The sequence below is a fragment of the Xenopus laevis genome, chromosome 1L, assembly GCF_017654675.1.
Source record: "Xenopus laevis strain J_2021 chromosome 1L, Xenopus_laevis_v10.1, whole genome shotgun sequence".
NCBI classification, from domain to species: Eukaryota; Metazoa; Chordata; class Amphibia; order Anura; family Pipidae; genus Xenopus; species Xenopus laevis.
Window position 1 is genome coordinate 224,537,916 of NC_054371.1, and position 20,830 is coordinate 224,558,745.

The 20,830-nt window shown below is 40.2% G+C and overlaps 1 protein-coding gene across 1 annotated transcript in view; it reads left to right on the plus strand.

Moving 5' to 3' along the window:
* The window catches only part of loxhd1.L (llipoxygenase homology PLAT domains 1 L homeolog), a 134,517-nt gene that overhangs the window by 89,142 nt on the left and 24,545 nt on the right, over positions 1-20,830 (plus strand). Inside the window, exons 22-33 of the mRNA XM_018267115.2 lie at positions 521-717; positions 879-1,071; positions 1,179-1,339; positions 1,421-1,733; positions 3,508-3,659; positions 5,523-5,656; positions 5,777-5,925; positions 9,133-9,237; positions 16,107-16,235; positions 18,902-19,066; positions 19,657-19,838; positions 20,458-20,574. Coding sequence (XP_018122604.1) covers positions 521-717; positions 879-1,071; positions 1,179-1,339; positions 1,421-1,733; positions 3,508-3,659; positions 5,523-5,656; positions 5,777-5,925; positions 9,133-9,237; positions 16,107-16,235; positions 18,902-19,066; positions 19,657-19,838; positions 20,458-20,574 — 1,997 coding nt within the window. The remainder of the gene's footprint in view (positions 1-520; positions 718-878; positions 1,072-1,178; positions 1,340-1,420; positions 1,734-3,507; positions 3,660-5,522; positions 5,657-5,776; positions 5,926-9,132; positions 9,238-16,106; positions 16,236-18,901; positions 19,067-19,656; positions 19,839-20,457; positions 20,575-20,830) is intronic.

Here is a 20,830-nt window from a genome sequence, read left to right on the forward strand (position 1 = left end):
ATATTGTGAGTGGCTCCCTAAGCTCAGTAAGTGACAGCAGCACAGAGCATGTGCAGTGAATCAGCAGAAAAGAAGATGGGGAGCTACTGGGGCATCTTTGGAGACACAGATCTTTACTGCTGAAGGGCTGGGGTTGCCTTGGGCTGGTACAGAAGCACAAAACATAATGTACAACATTTCTAGCTACTTCTTTAGTTAAGCTTTAGTTCTCCTTTTAGGACCATAGTCTCCAGTTTTTACTTAATGCCCTACCAACGTTCCCTTGATGTGCAGACAGTGCCCCCTCCCTGTGGTCCACTGAGACTGGAGGAGAGAAGATTTCACCATAAGCATGGGAAGGGGTTCTTTACTGTACAATAACTCCCACTTTAGCAGTCCAACTATGCTCCCTTTATTTCTCCCCACAACTCTCCAAAATGCCATTATTTAATGGGGATCCAAAGGGGATGACTATAAATGGTGCCATGCCAGTGGTTTTGTACCCAAACAATGCCCATCTCTTTTCCCTTTCTCCCTGCAGGTATCAGCTATCACTTTCAGATTAAAACAGGCGACGTCAGTGGGGCCAGCTCGGATTCCCGGGTCTTTGTCAAACTGTACGGAGAGAAGGGGGACACCAACAAACAGTTCCTTCTGGTTTCTGATAACAACTTGGGGGATAACTTTGAAAGGGGCCGAGTGGATAATTTCACCATAAATACCATTGATATAGGCAAGGTGAGAAAAAGATGGGTAACTCCACTAACCTGTTCTGTTTAATGATACATGCACGCACAAATACACTTCTACCGGTGCATTTCATTGTATATAATGGGACAACATATCGAAGCCTTGTGGTCAGTTGGTATTTAGTTATGTCTATGTGTTTTTTTTGACAGATCAATAAGCTGTTGATTGGGCACGACAATGTGGGGATTCGAGCGGGTTGGTTCTTGGCCAATGTGGTGGTTCAGGTCCCCTCCCATGGGAAGCAGTACATGTTTCCTGTGAACCGCTGGCTGTGCAAGGACGAGTGTGACGGGAAGGTGGAGGTGGAAGTGTACGCTAGCGAGGTGAAAATGATAGAGAAATGTAAGTATAATGAGCAAAGTAGTTCCCTATTGTTTCCCCTTCCCATTATCCCCTGTATTCCATGTCATGAAAACCAAGTTATTTCACCCTCTTTTGTTTTGCCCTAGTGGTAAATTATGAAGTTATAATAACCACCGGCAATGTGCGGGGAGCTGGAACCAACGCCAACGTCTTCATGCAACTCTATGGGGAACAGGGGAAGACTGAAGAGATGTTTTTGAGGAGTCGTTCTAATGACTTTGAAAGAGGAGCTGTCGAAATATTTAAGGTTAGTGGTCCTAAGATGGTTGTTAGATGGGTGTTCTGGGTAACAGCATGTTCATAATTCTTCTCAATACCATTTCCTTAGATTGAGGCCGTGGAAGTGGGGAAGATCCGCAAGCTCAGGATTGGCCACGATGGCAAGGGGTTTGGAGACGGCTGGTATTTGGAGAGTGTTGAGATCAAGCGAGTTGGAATGCAAATGATGTCTGGGGAGAAGACGGACAAGAAGAAGAAAACCAACAAGAAGAAGAAATCCAGTAAAGAGGATGAGGAGGAGCTTCAGCCTCAAGAAGTGGTGGAGTCCTACAAGTTTGAGTGCCAGCGCTGGTTGGCCAGAGGGGAAGAAGATGGAGAGCTGGTGGTGGAGCTTCTGCCTCTGGAAACTTCAGAACTAGAAGGTACAGTCTCACCAGGAGAGGGGCAGACTCTGAGCCTTTTGCATACAGTCATTTTAAAAAGTTTGGGAACCCCTCTTAATATTTTGGAGTTTTTGGAGTTTTTCTTAATATCATTGGCTGAGCTTTCAAAGTAGCAACTTCCTTTTAATATATATAACATGCCTTATGGAAACAGTAGTATTTCAGCAGTGACATAAAGTTTATTGGATTAACAGAAAATATACAATATGCATCATGACAAAATTAGACAGGTGCATAAATTTGGGCACCCCAACTGAGATATTATATCAATACTTAGTTGAGCCTACTTTTGCAAATGTAACAGCCTCTAGATGCCTCCTATAGCCTTTGATGAGTGTCTGGATGGCCGAATTTTTGACGATTCATCCATACAAAATCTCTCCAGTTCAGTTAAATTTGATGGCTACCGAGCATGGACAGCCTGCTTTAAATTATCCCATAAATTTTTGATGGTATTCAAGTCGGGGGACTGTGTCGACTATTTCAGGATATTGTACTTCTTCCTCTGCATAGATGCCTTTGTGTGTTTAGGGCCTCAAAAACTCCACAGGCTGACAGCACTTCTGGATAAGTTTATTGGAAAAAACTGCTGTAAACCCGCTAACGCGTTTCGGGATTGTATCCCTTAATCATAGGCATAGGTTTAGGGCCATTGTCTTCTTGGAATATCCAACCCATGCAGCGTAACTTCAACTTTGTGACTGATGCTTGAACATTATCCTGAAGAATATGTTGATATTGGGTTGAATTCATCCGACCCTCAACTTTAACAAGGGCCCCAATCCCTGAACTAGCCACACAGCCCCACAGCATGATGGGACCAGTAGGTAGCAGGTGTGTTCTTCTTCCGCCATGCATATCGCTTTTTCTTATGATCGAAAAACACAATTTTTGTCTTATCAGTCCAAAGCATTTTGTTCCAAAAATGTTTGCGAGTGCAGAAAGGGCTTCTTTCTCATCCCCCTGCCATACACATGTTCTTTGTGCAAATTGCACTGAATTGTAGAACGATGTACAGATACACCATCTGCAGCAAGATGTTCTTGCAGGTCTTTGGAGATGATCTTTGGGTTGTCTGTAACCATTCTCACAATCCTCCACATATGCCGGTCCTGTATTTTTCTTGACCTGCCAGACCTGGGTCTTACAGCAACTGTGCCTGTGGCCTTCCATTTCCTGATTACATTCCTTACAGTTGAAACTGACAGTTTAAACCTCTGAGAAGCTTTTTGTGGCCTTCCCCTAAACCCTGATACTGAACAATCTTTGTTTTCAGATCTTTTGAGAGTTGCTTTGAGGATCCCATACTGTCACTCTTCAGATGAAAGTCAAACAGAAGCACAACTTGCAATTGGTCACCTTAAATACCTTTTCTCATGATTGGACACACCTGCCTATGAAGTTCAAGGCTTAACGAGCTAATCCAACAATTTGGTGTTGCCAGTAATCAGTATTGAGCAGTTACATGCATTCAAATTAGCAAAATTACAAGGGTTTGATTTAATTTCATACAACTGAATACTGCTTCACTAAAAATCACTAAAAAAACACCCTAGTACTCCGATGTTCCTGGGAAATGAAAGACATACCACTGTTATCTTTTGTGTTGAAAGTGGAGTAAATTATAATGCAGGCTGAGAGGGGTTCCCAAACTTTTTCATTTGACTGTATGTCATTGTGCTATCTGGGTCCCTCCCCTTTAAGCATAATTGGCTGATTGGTTAGCCTACGTTCCTCTTTCTATTTCCTTCAGAGAACAGCTATGAGATCCATGTATTTACTGGCACCGTTTGGGGAGCCGGAACAGATGCAAATGTTTATGTCACCATGTACGGAGAATTAGGAGACACGGGAGAACGTCAGTTAAAGAAAGCCAACCATCTGAACAAATTTGAGAGAGGACAGGTATGCCCAGCTTCATAAATGATCTTTTTCATTACTGTTTTTATTTACTTTTATACTAAATTTAATATTTTGTTATTGAGCTTCCTTAACCTGCCTTTTTCCCCTGCTCCAAATGGCTCATTGAAAGTGTGAGTTCCAGATGTATTGGTTGTACTTGGGGAGTATTGTTAGGCTAAGAGGGCTCATTGGTGAGACATTGGTCATAGTGCAAAAACCATCGTGTATTGTGCACCCTGCCCCACTTATAGCACCCTAAACGCAGGTCTTTGAGGATTCATATATGACTGCAAATACAACCATGTTTTCTAGCCATAATGCAGTGTTTTCCCTATAATTCCATCTGCACAGGGAGTTGTGCCCCCTGCAGTTTCATCTACTGTATGTGTATGGCATCAGATGCAAGTTGTGACCAACATTATCAGGAGTCTTTAAGGTGCTCGGTATTAACATGACATTTAGGCATGATTTTTTTTTGCACATATCTGCTTTGCCTATTGATGCTGCCCACAGTGCCCAGTAGGCACACTTGTGCACGATTTAGTATTAGAGGCAGGCAGACACAACAGTACTTAGTCCAGTTATACGGAAGTGGAAGGAGCTTTTAATGAACGGAGTAAGTGCAACCTTTACTTTGATTTGAGCGAGACTGCAATCAGTGGCAGAACTAGAGCTAACAGTGCCCGTCCCAAGCTGCTCCCCTCCTGTCCCCACGACACCAGCATCCTCCCCAGCCCATGCAAACATCCTCCTCCTGCATGTGCATGCACCTTACTCATTACTACTACACTTCTTATTCAAGCAGAGACCTGGAGATTTCTGGCTAGGTTAAGGCAGACGGCAGAGGTACCTGTCCGGCACCCCCACACCATTCTGCCCTAGGCATGTGCCTCTTCTGCCTACCCCTATTTCCGGCTATGACCGCAATTGCAGCGCATTTGTAAATAAGCCCTTTAAAGGAGAAGGAAAGGGTAAAATTAAGTAAGCTTTATCAGAAAGGTCTATATAAATACACCAGTAAACCCTTAAAGTAATGCTGCTCTGAGTCCTCTGTCAAAACAAACACCATATTTCTTTCTGTCTATTGTGTAGTCATGGGCTTCTGTATCAGACTTCCTGTTTCAGCTTAAACCTCCAGGGCTAGGGCTTGAGCATGCTCAGTTTGCTCCTCTTTCCCTTTTCCCTCCTCCCCTCCCTCCTGTAATCTGAGTCAAGAGCTATGAGTGAGCAGGGAGAGACTCAGGCAGGAAGTGATGTCACACCAAGCTAATATGGCACCTGCGGCTGCTGGGGGGGAAAAGGGAGGGGGTGATATCACTCCAACTTGCAGTACAGCAGTAAAGAGTGATTGAAGTTTATCAGAGCACAAGTCACATGACTTGGGGCAGCTGGGAAATTGACAATATGTCTAGCCCCATGTCAGATTTCAAAATTGAATATAAAAGAATCTGTTTGCTCTTTTGAGAAATGGATTTCAGTGCAGAATTCTGCTGGAGCAGCACTATTAACTGATTCATTATGAAAAAAAATTTTTTCCCATGACAGTATCAAGTACAGGACTATCTTGTGCCAAATGACTTGATGCTTTGTACCTTGCTACAGATTTGTACCCAGCACAATGCATTCATCACAGCAATGCACCAGGCGCATTTAAATAGGAAGAATTTTACTTGGTTGTAATCCAATAACACTGCGATGTCGTTTTGGCGGCTTTTGGCACTGTTTAACTATTTAAAGCTTATTTGCACAATGCACAATATCCTTGATAGAGGTTACAAAGAGGACCGAAACGTTGGAGTCTTTGAATACTGTATGTGTGTTTAATCTGGGCTTCTCACCCTACTCCTTAACTCCATCTTCTTACAGGAGGATATATTCACTATAAAAGCTGTTGATTTGGGAGAGCTTAAGAAACTGAGAATCCGCCATGACAACAAGGGAGCCAACGCGGGCTGGTTCCTTGACAGAGTGGAAATTGTGGATGAGAAGGATGACACAAAGTAAGTGCCACAAATACCCTGGAATGTTGCCAGTGTCGTTCCATAAATACTATGGCTGCTTAAAGCTTCTAATTTATGCGATAACTGACAGTTCTTTTCAGTGGTGTCTTTATATTACAGGTATTTCTTCCCATGCCAACGGTGGCTCGCTGTCGATGAAGACGATGGACAGATTGCCAGGCAGCTGGTACCTGTGAATGAGGCCTTTATGAAGAAAGAAGACGAAGGGCAAGACCAATCACTTGCCACACTGGGTTTGGAACAGAAAGGTCGGTGCCCTCTTACTTACCATGACTTGTCAGTCATTCAGCACAGAGCTGATTGGATGCATATATGCATTCATTTCCTATATATGGCAGCTATTGGTCTTATTATTGTGGTGCCATTACTTTGTAAATGTTCTAGGATACAAGTTGGTGCAAACCTTTGTTCATTTAAGTACAGGTTGGCGTAACCCTGTGGGCTTTCGAATGTTCTTATTAGCTACATGTTGGTCTAAAACTTTCTTTGTAATTTTTCTAATGTCTGATTGGCTACTAATTGCACCAATAGATATAGATCTCAATAGCTATAAGTTGGTGTAGCCCTGTAAACATTCAAATGTCCTTCTTTGGTCTAGCTTTATGAATGTATGGCTACTTGCTGGCTCCTACTGAGAATTTCAAGGACAATGACTTCTCTTCAGAACCATCGCACCAATCATTGTCCTATTCAGATGCACATTAAAGGGAGACTGTCATGGGAAAAAATGTTAAATTTCAAAAGGCATCAGTTACTAGTGCTGCTCCAGCAGAATTCTGCACTGAAATCCATTTTTCAAAAGAGCAAACAGATTGTTTAATATTTCATTTTGAAATCTGACATGGGGCTAGACATATTGTCAGTTTCCCAGCTGCCCCAGTCATGTGACTTACTGCTGTACTGCAAGTTGGAGTGACATCACCCCCCTCCTTTTCCCCCCAGCAGCCTAACAACAGAACATTGGGAAGGTAACTAGATAACATCTCCCTAAAACAAGATAACAGCTGCCTCAATAGTAAAAACCAGTTCCCACTGAGACACATTCAGTTACATTGAGTAGGAGAAACAACAGCCTGCCAGAAAGCAGTTCCATCCTAAAGTGCTGGCTCTTTCTGAAAGCACATGGTCAGGCAAAATGACCTGAGATGCACCTACACACCAATATTACAACTAAAAAAAATACACTTGTTGGCTCAGGAATGAAATTTTATATTGTAGAGTGAATTATTTGCAGTGTAAACAGTGTAATTAAGAAATAAAAACAACATCATGACAGAATCCCTTTATCAACCAATGCAAGGGCAAAATTAGGAGCTTTCCCAGGTAAGTCTGTCCTATCTGGGGTTTAACCTGGACACCTCTAGAGGTAGGACAATAGAACAAAGATCTGTAACCTCTCCTTCCCCCTATCTTCAGACCTCTTCCTCCTACTGGCTGTATCTTTTGTCCTGCAACAGGAGTTAGGGCTCTGGGGATTATTCCTATGAAATTGCATATTTCCATTAATTGCATGCAAGTCGGGGCACATGCTCTTTTACAGGCACCTGCTGGAAATCTGTGACATTGCAGTGCATTGTGGGTAAATAAAAAAACGGCATTTTGCAGATATTTGGGAGCTCTGAGCATTGCACTTGGTTTCGGATATGAGCCACATTGCAGCAGATTTTGTCATTTGGATCTAAACACAGGGCCAGCTTGCTCAAGAAAACTGCCAAGACTATCTTCATGTACCCAAATTAATGCCATAGACAAATACAAGATTCCTCTGCACTCAACCCATTATCAATATATTTAAGACAGAGACATTTTGTGCATACTGCTACTGAAAAATGCCTTACCCTTTAAACAACACAGGGATTGTTTGTCCATATATTGCAATATATTTAAGCTGAACAACTACGTCACAGTCATCCCATATCTGGCCAGTCCTATACTCTATTTTCATCTGATTCATTAAGAATTCTATTGCTTCATTAGGGACTAAGTTTTACCTGCAACTTACTTGCTGCTTTCAAAGTAAAACTCCCAAACTTGGCTGCCCTTTTATTAGACACCAGTGGGATCACCTGACTATAGCTGGGAGGGGTGGGAGCTACAACATGGAGCTGGTCACTGCTCCTGTATAACTATAACAAACAAGGGAAAGTTGTGCTCACCACTAATTTTTAAAACCATTAGGCGGGGGTGCAATGAGGGTGTGACCACAAGATACATATAGTCAACTACAAGAGTCCTCTGCACTCAACCCATTATCAATATATTTAAGACATATGTATAATGAAGCAATAGAATTCTTAATGAATCAGATGAAAATTGAGCGTAGGACTGGCCAGATATGGGATGACTTTGACGTACTTGGCCAGCTTAAATATATTGCAATATATGAACAAACAATCCCTGTGTTGTTTAAAGGGTAAGGCATTTTTCAGAAGCAGTAGCACAAAATGTCTCTGTCTTAAATATATTGATAAAGTTGGAATGTCCAGTGATTTCCACCCTGAGAAAGGGAAACCAACTTCAGATTGCTTTCCATAGTGGTCCAAGAGAGGTCACATGTCTCACTGAGAGGTGCAAATATTATATATAAAAGTAATTATTCCCCTACAAATACTCCCATAAGCCTCAGTCAAACTCATGGCAATCTAATAGCCCTGAGTGCCACTATAAAAACCCGTGAGTTTTTCGAAGAGAGGGAAACTTGATCAAGATAAGATTTAAATGCTAATGATCTATTTAGCAGTTGCCACAGAAGCTCCTCAGAAGCACTGGTTATTGCAATAATAGGTTTCATTAAGACATTAAGAGATTCCCGAGATAAAGAGCCGGCTAATTTCCTAAGCACGACAGAAATAGCTCCATCAATTAGGTGACGGCACATGTAATTTATGTCTGATGCCTGGAGGTAAACAAAGTTCTCAGCATAGAAAAGCCACTTATTTTGCTTATAGAACTGATATATCAGTTATAGGCTGAGGTTTATCAGTTTTTTAGGTTATAGGATAAAAAAGATCATGAAGATTAAACTTGCAGTTTGGTAGTAAAGAGTGACTGAGGTGTATCATCACACAAGTCACATGGCTGGGGCACCTGGGAAACTAAGAACAAGTCTAGCCACGTGTCGGATTTCAAAATTAAATATTGGGATCTATTGAAAACTATTAATTGATACCTTTTGTAATAGAATCAATACTATTAATTGATACATTTTGTAACAGAATGAGTTTCATGACCCAAAGATTGATTTAGAGCCAAGAATATAATATACTATTTGTTGGAAGAAACTTCATATTCCTGAAAGGGATCATTGGCACCCACTGTAAACTGCATGGGGTCCCAACTCATAGGTGAAGAATCCCTGGTTTAGGCTGTGAAATAAATGAGGAGCCACACGCTCAAAATGTTATATATATATATATATATATATATTGTAAGAGCAACTTGCTTTTTTATTTCAGCTAAATCGACAACTTACACAGTAAGCATTAAGACCGGAGACAAGAAGAATTCTGGGACAGATGCCAACGTGTTCTTAATCCTGTATGGAGAGAAAGATGATACAGGTGCGGGAATAGAAACTGTCACATTTTCACATGGTTAGAATTTGATAAATGACAGACGGATATTGAATCGCGTGTCCAACACTGAATACATCATGTTCTATTGTAGGCATCCTTAGAAAGATCTCTTAAAGGGGAACGTTATAGATGTTCACCAGATTTTAAGTGATGTCCTATATACTTTTTTCTTGTAGTTTTTTTTTTTTCAAAGAAAATGTTATTCTATTCAATATTTATACAGTATAATGTATTTTCATTATTATCACCTTTATTGTTGTATTAGTAAGCTTTTTGTACATAACAATTTTCTCATACTAGCTGTAAAGGATATAATGCAAGATAGGTAGCATGTATTGGATGACATGCAATACTGAGAATGACTGAACAATATATGAGTAGCACTGGTGGAGTAGTTATTGGCATATTAATAGAGTCTGATGACCAATGTATAACTAATTATGAGTGCCTGAGCAGTTTGTGAGTGACATGAGCATATGAAGAGCATCTGAGCAGTGTGTAAGTAGTTATGGTTATATGAGCAGTCCTGTGTGGCGTATGAGCAGTTATAGTAGCAATAAGGGTGTTTGAGCAGTATATGAGTAACTATGGGTATATGGATGTGCCTTTGACATGTTTGAGTATTTATAAGTCAAGATGAGGGACTGAGTAAAGTATGAGAAGTTATTGATACATGAGGAGTGTTTAGGCAATGTAAATGTATGTGCACAGGAATAGTGCCAAGTTTATGTGTAATGTAATTTTGGATACATGAACAGTGTCGAACAGAGTGGTAAATAGGTAGTTATGGGCACAAGAAACATGTCAAAGTAGTAGTTATATCAGGCAGAAGGCCTGAGTGGTGTATGAGTAGTTATGGGGGAGGAAGAGGACCTGACTGGTGTATGAGTAGTTATTGGGGAGGAAGAGGACCTAAATAGTGTATGAGTAGTTCTGTGTGTGAGGAAGAGGACCTGACTGGTGTATGAGTAGTTATGGGTGACGAAGAGGGCCTGAGTAGTGTAGGAGTAGTTATGGGTGAGGAAGAGGACATGATTGGTGTATGAGCAGTTATGGGTGAGGAAGAGGCCCTAACTGGTGTATGAGTAGTTATGGGTGAGGAATAGGATCTGACTGGTGTATGAGTAGTTATGGGTGAGGAAGAGGGTCTGAGTAGTGTATGAGTAGTTATGGGCGAGAAAGAGGACCTGACTAGTGTATGAGTAGTTATGGGAGAGGAAGATGACCTGATTGGTGTATGAATAGTTATGGGAGAGGAAGAGGACCTGATTGGTGTATGAGTAGTTATGGGAGAGGAAGAGGACCTGATTGGTGTATGAGTAGTTATGGGTGAGGAAGAGTGTCTGTGTATCGTATGAGTAGATATGAGCAGGAGAAAAGTGCCAAGTCAATTTAAATGTAATTATGAACATATGAAGTGTCAGAGCAGTGAATGTTTTGGGCACATTAAAAGTGCAAAAGTGGTGTATGAACAGGTATAGACACATGAATAGTGTTTCAGCAGTGTATGAGTAGATATGGTGATATAAAGAGGGCCTCAGTGATGTAATCAAGAGGGCCTTAGTAAAGTCTGAGCATCTATGGCCTATGCAGTGTATTAGTAGATATGTGCACATGAATAGTGCCTGGGCAGTATATATACATGTATAGTATATACAGTCATGGGTAAATGAAGAGGGCCTGAGTAGTTACATAGTTACATAGTTAGTTACATAGTTAAATTGGGTTGAAAAAAGACAAAGTCCATCAAGTTCAACCCCTCCAAATGAAAACCCAGCATCCATACACATACCCCTCCCTACTTTTAATTAAATTCTATATACCCATACCTATATTAACTATAGAGTTTAGTATCACAATAGCCTTTGATATTATGTCTGTCCAAAAAATCATCCAAGCCATTCTTATAGTCATTAACTGAATCAGCATCACAACATCACCCGGCAGTGCATTCCACAACCTCACTGTCCTGACTGTGAAGAACCCTCTACGTTGCTTCAAATGAAAGTTCTTTTCTTCTAGTCTAAAGGGGAGGCCTCTGGTACGGTGATCCACTTTATGGGTAAAAAGGTCCCCTGCTATTTGTCTATAATGTCCTCTAATGTACTTGTAAAGTCTAATCATGTCCCCTCGCAAGCGCCTTTTTTCCAGAGAAAACAACCCCAACCTTGACAGTCTACCCTCATAATTTAACTCTTCCATCCCTCTAACCAGTTTAGTTGCACTTAGTCTCTGCACTCTCTCCAGCTCATTTATATCCCTCTTAAGGACTGGAGTCCAAAACTGCCCCCATACTCCAGATGAGGCCTCACCAGGGACCTATAAAGAGGCAGAATTATGTTTTCATCCCTTGAGTTAATGCCCTTTTTTATACAAGACAGAACTTTATTTGCTTTAGTAGTCACAGAATGACACTGCCCAGAATTAGACAACGTGTTATCTACAAAGACCCCATAGATCCTTCTCATTTAAGGAAACTCCCAACACACTGCCATTTAGTGTATAACTTGCATTTATATTATTTTTGCCAAAGTGCATAACCTGCATTTATCAACATTGAACCTCATTTTCCAGTTTGCTGCCCAGTTTTCCAACTTAGACAAATCACTTTGCAAAGTGGCAGCATCCTGCATGGAACCTATAGTTCTGCACAATTTAGTCTCATCTGCAAAAATAGAAACAGTACTTTCAATGCCCACCTCCAGGTCATTAATAAACAAGTTGAAAAGCAAGGGACCTAGTACAGAGCCCTGCGGTACTCAACTAACAACACTGGTTCAATTAGAAAATGTTCCATTTACCACCACTCTTTGTAGTCTATCTTTTAGCCAGTTCTCTATCCAGGTACAAATACTATGTTCCAGTCCAACATTCCTTAATTTAACCAGTAACCTTTTGTGTGGCACTGTATCAAATGCTTTAGCAAAGTCTAAGTAAATCACATCCACTACCATCCCAGAATCGAGGTCTCTACTTACATTCTCGTAAAAAGAAATTAAGTTAGTCTGGCAAGATCTATTACGCATAAAACCATGCTGGCACAAACTCATAGTATTATGATTTGCTATGAAGTCCAGTATCTTATCCTTTATTAACCCTTCGAAAAGCTTTCCTAATACTGACGTCAGACTAACTGGCCTATAGTTTTGAGGCTGAGAACGGGATCCTTTTTTGAATAGAGGCACCACATTAGCAATTCGCCAGTCTCTCGGCACTATGCCAGATCTCAATGAATCCTGAAAAATTAAGTAAAGAAGTTTGGCAATCACAGAGCTAAGCTCGCTAATTACCCTGGGATGAATACCATCTGGCCCTGGACCTTTGTTAATCTTAACATGTTCAAGTCTCTTTTGAATTTCTTCATGTGTGAACCATGCATAGTGTATGAGTAGTTATAGGCACATGGAAAGTGGGTGAGCAGTAAACGAGTAAGTATGGACACATGAATGGTGCCTGAGCAGTGTATGAGTAGATATGAGCACATGATGTGTAGCTGAGATGGGGAGAGATCAATCCAAACACAGAGGATAGAATTTTGCCACCTGTTGCCAAATTGCTTCCAACAGCAACAAAGACCAACAAAGAACCCAATTCAGATGAAGAGAAGCTTGTGCATTGGTCTCCCTGTACTGTGTGTGGTCCTAGTTCATCCCACCCATTATACACAGTGGTACAGGCCATCCCAAGACTGGATATAGCTGCCCATACAAGGAAATACTGTGTGTGGTCCTAGTTCATCCCACCAATGTATATGTAGTATTGGCTCTTAATATGAACATGAGCTATATAGGCATATTAAGGGGGTCTGAAGAATGCAAAGAGTACCTGAACAATGTAGGAATAGCTATGGGTACAAGAAGAGTGTATGAGTATTAAAGGGCTGGTTCACCTTTAAGTTGACTTTTAGTATGTTATAGAATGCCCATCCATTCATCCAAAGGATCTTTTCATTTGGTATTCAATGTTTATTTTTTACAGTTTTTTTAATTATTTGCCTTCTTCTCTTTCCAGCTTTCATTAAGGGGGTCACTGACCCCATCTGAAAAACAAATGCTCTGAAAGGCTACACATTTATTGTTATTGCTAGTCTTTATTACTCATTTTTCTATTCAGGCCTCTTCTATTCATATTCCAGTCTCTTTTTCAAATCAATGTATGGTTGCTAGGGGAATTTGGACCCTAGCAACCAAATTGCTGAAATTGCAAACCGGAGAGCTGCTGAATAAAAAGCTAAATAACTCAAAAACCACAAGTAATAAAGAATGAAAACCAATTGCAAATTGTCTCAGATTATCACTCATACTAAAAGTTAATTTAAAGGCCTTTTAATTAGGGCAGGGTTTCAGCAGACATGGGCACTTTCCTGGCACAGTGGTTGCTGCTCTGTGTGCAAAACTTTGTCATTGAAACTGCATTTGTTTTCTTGTTCTGACTGAAGTGAATAAATGTAAGGCATGTAGGAGATTGCCCAATACGCACCTTCATGTCACACATATTGCACCCTGAATGCAATTTACAAAAAGGCACTTATGCTGGTCCATCACTTGCACCATGGGAATACATTAAGGGGCAGATTTATCAAAGGTTGAGCTAATTTTTGTGTACTTCGACTAGGGAATAGTCCAAATTCGATTCAAATTTGAATATAATTGGAAAATTTGAATTTTGAAATTTATCATGTACTGTCTCTTTAAATATTCAACTTCGACCATTCACCATCTAAAACCTGCCAAATTGCTGTTTTAGCCTATGGGAGAAAACTTTGAATCGAACTTCTATTAGTAAGTGTTGAATTTGATCGAAAACGGGCCTATTCGATCGAAAATTTACCTATTCGGCCATATAAAACCCTATGATTTAATTTCGGTTGCTCTTTTTGAATTTGAATTTCAAAGTTTTTCAAATTCGAAATTCGACCCTTGATAAATCTGCCCCTAATTGTGTCAATTTGCACAGATGTTTGCCCTATGCAATATATATGGACCGTTCCTTAATGGTGCCAAGGGAGTTTGGTACAGGTACAGGACCTGTTATGCAGAATGCTTGGGACCTTTATCTACTAAAAAAAGTAATTTAAACATTAAATAAACCCAATAGACTGGTTTTGCTTCCAATAAGGATTAATTATATTTTAGTTGGGATCAAGTACAAGGTACAGGTATGGGACCTGTTATATAGAATGCTCAGGACCTGGGGATTTCCAGATAACAGATATTTCCATAATTTGGATCTGCATACTTAAGTCTACTAGAAAATCATGTAAACATTAATGGGGAACTATTGCAAAAATGAAAATTTAATATAAGATCCACCATACTGAAATGAGAAACTTTCTAAATACAATCAATAAAATATTCTATGCCTTTTCTGAAATAATCAAGTTTATCTTCACTATTCCTCTCTCAGCATCTGTTTCTCTTCATTCTGTCTTCATGCAGCAGTTGGGTGTCAGATATTCATTGACAGTTAGATCCAATATATCTTATAGGGGGGCTCCTTTTGCCTAGAAGATGTATTAGAGCTCACTCTATTAAACTCGCCAGACATTATGTCTCTCTACATGCAGGATTTGTGCAAAAGGCAGTTATTTTGTTAGATTTTGTTTCTACTGGAATCAGTTATTTGAGTGAGCTCTAATTCATCTGCTAGGAAAGGAGCCCCCCTATAAGATATATTGGATCTAACTGTCAATGAATATCTGACACCCAACTGCTGCATGAAGAGAGAATGAAGAGAAACAGATGTTGAGAGAGGAATAGTGAAGATAAACTGTTTTTTTTTTTAAATGGTACAGAATATTTAATTGATTGTATTTATAAAGTTTCATATTTCAGTATGAGAAAGCTTAAATTAAATTATTCATTTTCGCAATAGTTCCCCTTTAAATAAACCCAATAGGCTTGTTTTGCCTCCAATAAGGATTAATTATATCTTAGTTGGGATCAAGTACAAGGTACAGGTATGGGACCTGTTATCCAGAATGCTCAGGACCTGGGGATTTCCAGATAACAGATATTTCCATAATTTGGATCTTCATACTTAAGTCTACTAGAAAATCATGTAAACATTAATGGGGAACTATGGCAAAAATGAAAATATATATATAAGCTCCATCATACTGAAATGAGAAACTTTCTCATTTCTTATAGGGGGGCTCCTTTTGCCTAGAAGATGTATTAGAGCTCACTCTATTAAACTCACCAGACATCATGTCTCTCTACATGCAGGATTTGTGCGAATTTGTACTGGAATCAGTTATTTGAGTGAGCTCTAATACATCTGCTAGGAAAGGAGCCCCCTATAATATATATTGGATCTAACTGTCAATGAATATCTGACACCCAACTGCTGCATGAAGAGAGAATGAAGAGAAACAGATCCTGAGATCTATTATTTATTTTTGAAATGGTAAAGAATATTTAATTGATTGTATTTAGAAAGTTTCATACTTCAGTATGAGAAAGCTTAAATTAAATTTTCATTTTCGCAATAGTTCCCCTTTAAATAAACCCAATAGGCTGGTTTTGCCTCCAATAAGGATTAATTATATCTTAGTTGGGATCAAGTACAAGCGACTGTTTTATTATTACACAGAAAAAGGAAATCATTTTTAAAAATTGGAATATTTAGATAAAATGGAGTCTATGGGAGATGGGCTTCCTATAATTTGGAGCTTTCTGGATCACAGGTTTCCAGGTAACGGATCCTATACATGTACATCAAACTTGACACACACCAGACAACTCCTGGTCTGCTGTGCTGGCAGTCGGAGCTCACAGTCTAGTAATACCAGTTGGACATTACCAAGATGATTAGCCTTGAGTTCTAATATACAGTGTGTGTTTTTATTTCAGGGTTCATGAACCTCAAAGCTTCCAAGACCAACAAGAATAAGTTTGAGCGAGGCCAAATTGATGTGTTTACAGTGGAGGCCGTGGATATCGGGACTCTGACCAAACTAAAAATTGGGCACGATAACAAAGGTAATGGGTTACCTGGAATCCCAGCAGCTCGCTCTCATTGTTCCTTTAATGTGCCAAACCCAATACTCATGTTACTCACAAAAACTTAATGAGTAATGGCCTTTGAGGTGTTGTTAAACTACAGTTCCCAGCATCCCCTGACAGCTGTTCTGCTGATGGTGGTTTGGATTTGAATTTTAGACCACTTACTGATTAGCCCTGCCCCCTTTTTAATGTATGAATCTAGGCTATCTGTTGGTTAGATGGGAGACAGGATCTGACTCCGCTAAACGGCAAGACCACTCAGGTTGTCAATATAAATTTAAAGGGGTAGTTCACCTTTCAGTTAACATTTAGGGGCAGATTTATCAAGGGTCAAATTTCGAATTCAAAAAACTTCGAATTCAAAAAGACCAACCAAAAGTCAAAGTTTTTTCTTGGTCGAATAGGTCCGTATTCGGCTGAATTCGAATCGTACGAATCAAAGGAATAGCGCATTCGATCAAATTCGATTCACAGTTTTTCCCCCAAAAAAACTTTGATTTTTCAAAGTCCATCAATTGACTCCAAATGGGTTCTAGGAGGTCCCCCATAGGGTAAAACAGCAATTCGTCAGGTTATAAAATGGCAAATGGTTGAAGTCGACAGTACATAATAAATTTCCGATTTTTTTCAAATTCGAATCGAATTTGGACTATTCCCTAGTCATAGTACACAAAAATAACTCGAAATTCGATTTTTTTTTCAAAAATTCACCTCAACCGTTGATAAATCTGCCCCTTAGTAAGTTATAGAATGGTCAGTTCTAAGCAACTTTTCAGTTGGACTTCATATATTTCTTTTTATAGTTTTTGAATTATTTGCTTATACAGCTTTCAAATGCCTGTACCCCATCTAAAAAACAAATGTTCTGTAAGGCTACAAATGTTTTGCTATTGCTATTTTTTATTACTCATCTTACTATTCAGGCCTCATATTACTAATACTATTCATATTCCAGTCTCTTATTCAAATCAATGCATGGTTGCTAGGGGAATTCGGACCCTAGCAACCCAGACTGCTGAAATTACAAACTGGAGAGCTGCTGAATAAAAAGCTAATTACCTCAAAAATCACAAATAATAAAAAATGAAAACCAATTGCAAATTGTCTATGAATATAACTCTCTACAAACATCATACAAAAAGTTAACTCAATAGTGCACAACCCATCCCAATCATTCTGGTTTCTAGGCATCATTAAGCATAGCAACTAGATGGTACTTTGAAAATTTTACTTTGGAGACAAGGAAAGTAGCAAAGTGAATTTTTAAAAAAAAAGTATAACAAAGCACCCACCTGCAACATATTTAGAATGAATTTATGTAAATGTAACTTTCCCCTTTAAATGTAAAATATTGTTTTTTTACTATCTTTAATAAAAACATTACTTCATTTTGACTTACGATAATGTTAGTACACTGCCAAGCGCTGATAGGGTTTGGCTTTATGCTATGGGTTATGCAAGGTAAGGAAAACATTTTCTGAGCAACATCGGACTGCGGTGAGATACTGTAAGGATTAGCTGTCGTCATAAATCTCATACTTGGGCTGAAGCTCTGGTTTAATTATGGGTCAGGTGCACTCTCAGCTCTTCTGCTGCTTCCATTACTTAAACGTGGGGGGCAATTTTATCAATGGTTTGCTCTGTGGAGGTATCGGCTTGTGGTATATCAGGCTATGAGCAAACTTAGGGGGCTGCTCCTGCAGAATTGTGCTTAGTACAGGGGAATACCTATGCTGTCATAGTTTTATGGGATCTCTCTGTACAGACTATGAGCAAACATAGGGGACTGTTCCTCCTGAATTGTGCTTAGTACAGGGAATACCTATGCTGCTATAGTTTTATGGGATCTCTCTGTACAGACTATGAGCAAACTTAGGGACTGTTCCTGCTGAATTGTGCTTAGTACAGGGAATACCTATGCTGCTATAGTTTTATGGGATCTCTCTGTACAGACTATGAGCAAACTTAGGGACTGTTCCTGCTGAATTGTGCTTAGTACAGGGGAATACCTATGTTGCCATAGTTTTATGGGATCTCTCTGTACAGACTATGAGTAAACTTAGGGACTGTTCCTGCTGAATTGTGCTTAGTACAGGGAATACCTATGTTGCCATAGTTTTATGGGATCTCTCTGTACAGACTATGAGCAAACTTAGGGACTGTTCCTGCTGAATTGTGCTTAGTACAGGGAATACCTATGTTGCCATAGTTTTATGGGATCTCTCTGTACAGACTATGAGCAAACTTAGGGGGCTGTTCCTGCTAAATTGTGCTTAGTACAGGGAATACCTATGCTGTCATAGTTTTATGGGATCTCTCTGTACAGACTATGAGCAAACTTAGGGGGCTGTTCCTGCTAAATTGTGCTTAGTACAGGGAATACCTATGCAGCCATAGTTTTATGGGATCCCTGTACAGGCTTTGAGCAAACTTAGGGACTGTTCCTGCTGAATTGTGCTTAGTACAGGGGAATACATATGCTGCCATAGATTTATGGGATCTCTCTGTACAGACTATGAGCAAACTTAGGGGCTGTTCCTGCTGAACTATTCTTAGTAGTGGGAATATCTCTGCTGGTGTAGTTACATAGATAGATAGTATATAACTCTGTTTGCTGATCATTATGTGAATCATGTCTTTAGGTACCTCCGCTGGTTGGTTCCTGGACTGGGTAGAGATTGATGCCCCATCACTTGGTCAGCGGGTTAAGTTCCCATGTGGTCGCTGGTTGGATAAAAGTGAGGATGACGGAACCATTGAAAGATATCTGTTTCCTTCCGAACTGCAAACGGAGCAGTATGTTCCATGTAGGTAACTGTGCTGGTTACTAGAATCACAGGCAAAGCATCCAATGTCATATAGCGAATAAAGACAATCAGAATAAACAGATAACCCAAGTGCCCCAACCCAGTGCTCCCACTGGTCAGCATGGGGTACATGCATGGACAATAGGCCATCTCAAGGTGGTACAGCACAATATGGGTAACATTAGACATTCCGAGTGGGACCTCACAATGTTAACATTGGAGATGTTCATTTTGGTATAAGAACATATACCTCCCAGCACTTAAATTCCCACCAGTTGGACAAGTAAGGCCACAAATAAGTGTCACACCAGGTGCAGTCTCTGCCAGTGCCACAGTGGAGACATTTAAAGGAGAACTCAACCCTAAAAATGAATGTTGCCAAAACCTACCTACTTCTTTAGTTAAGCTTTAGTTCTCCTTTAAACCTTTCATGCCACCGGCTGGACAGTGAGTCTACCTGGTGTGACATCAAACCAAACCAAAACATTGGGAAAGTCCACACGGCACAGCAAATGAGGATGATAGTCAATTTAAGAAACAACAGGTTTCCTTTTATTTAACTTTTTAATGTTGTCTCCTCTGATGCTTAGTTGTGCCATACGAGATCACAGCCTACACCAGTGATATATTTGGGGCTGGGACGGACGCAGATGTCTTCATTGTTCTGTACGGCAGAGACGGGGTCTGTACTCAGCAGAAATCCCTGTGTGTGAACAAGAGAGAGCGGAGGTTGTACTTTGAGAGGAACTCGGTGGATCAGTTCATTGTAGAGGTATTGTTAACCTTCTGTACTCTATGCCCATTGCTTACTCTTTGACTTGATCTGTCTCACTGAGATTCTTTCCCTGGTCGTTTTCCAGTCTTCCTGTATATTCTATATAATATTGTCAAATTTTACTAATATTATCACACCATTTAGCCATGAATATCTTGGACAACAATAACATCTCATCCTGAATAACCTTCAGGTTGACTTGTATTTTCTAGTAGAGCACATTCGACCTATAGTTTTAGTGCTTGGTTCCAGTCCAATGAGGGAATGTAAATAATGCAGGGTATTTTGTGCTAAATGTCTCCAGTCTGGAGCCTCTGCTTCTTGCACAACATGATAATTTGTTGCCGACTGAATAATTCAGCGTCGCGCAGACAGCAAATACTGACAAACCACATCAAGGACTATCAGACTTGAAAATTAAGGACTGTTCTATAAGGCTTCGGAAACACTGCTGAGCTCTCGGAACCTTCTGCTGGAAGTCAGAACTTCTTACAAGTTTTGTGTCAGCATCTGGCAACATCTGGCAGGGATAATCGGGGCCTTAATTTGGTTGGAGGGGCACAGGAGGCAGATCTGTGGCCTGTGATGTTGAAATGTGGTTTCTTTATTCTCACAGTTAGAAGACGTTGGGGATATCATTGAAAAGATTCGCATTGGGCACACTGGTAAAGGTCTCAACTCAGGATGGCATTTAGACAGAGTGGAAATTCGAAGACTGCTACCAAATGGAAAGGTGGGTAATGTTATCCCATCTGATATATGGTGTGATACATGGGAAAGTGTCCCATAAGGAAGTGTGCTCCATCGCTGCTTATGGACCAGGCTTCTGCCCCGACCTGGACCAGGACCTTCCACTTTGATCAAGGCTGGAACCAACCTGCTCATAGCTAGCCCTAGACCAACCTAGAGAATCAGTGCATTAGTTCATATTGATACATCAATCTCCAGCTAATCAGAGCATCACAACATTCATGGCAAGAGCAGTTAGC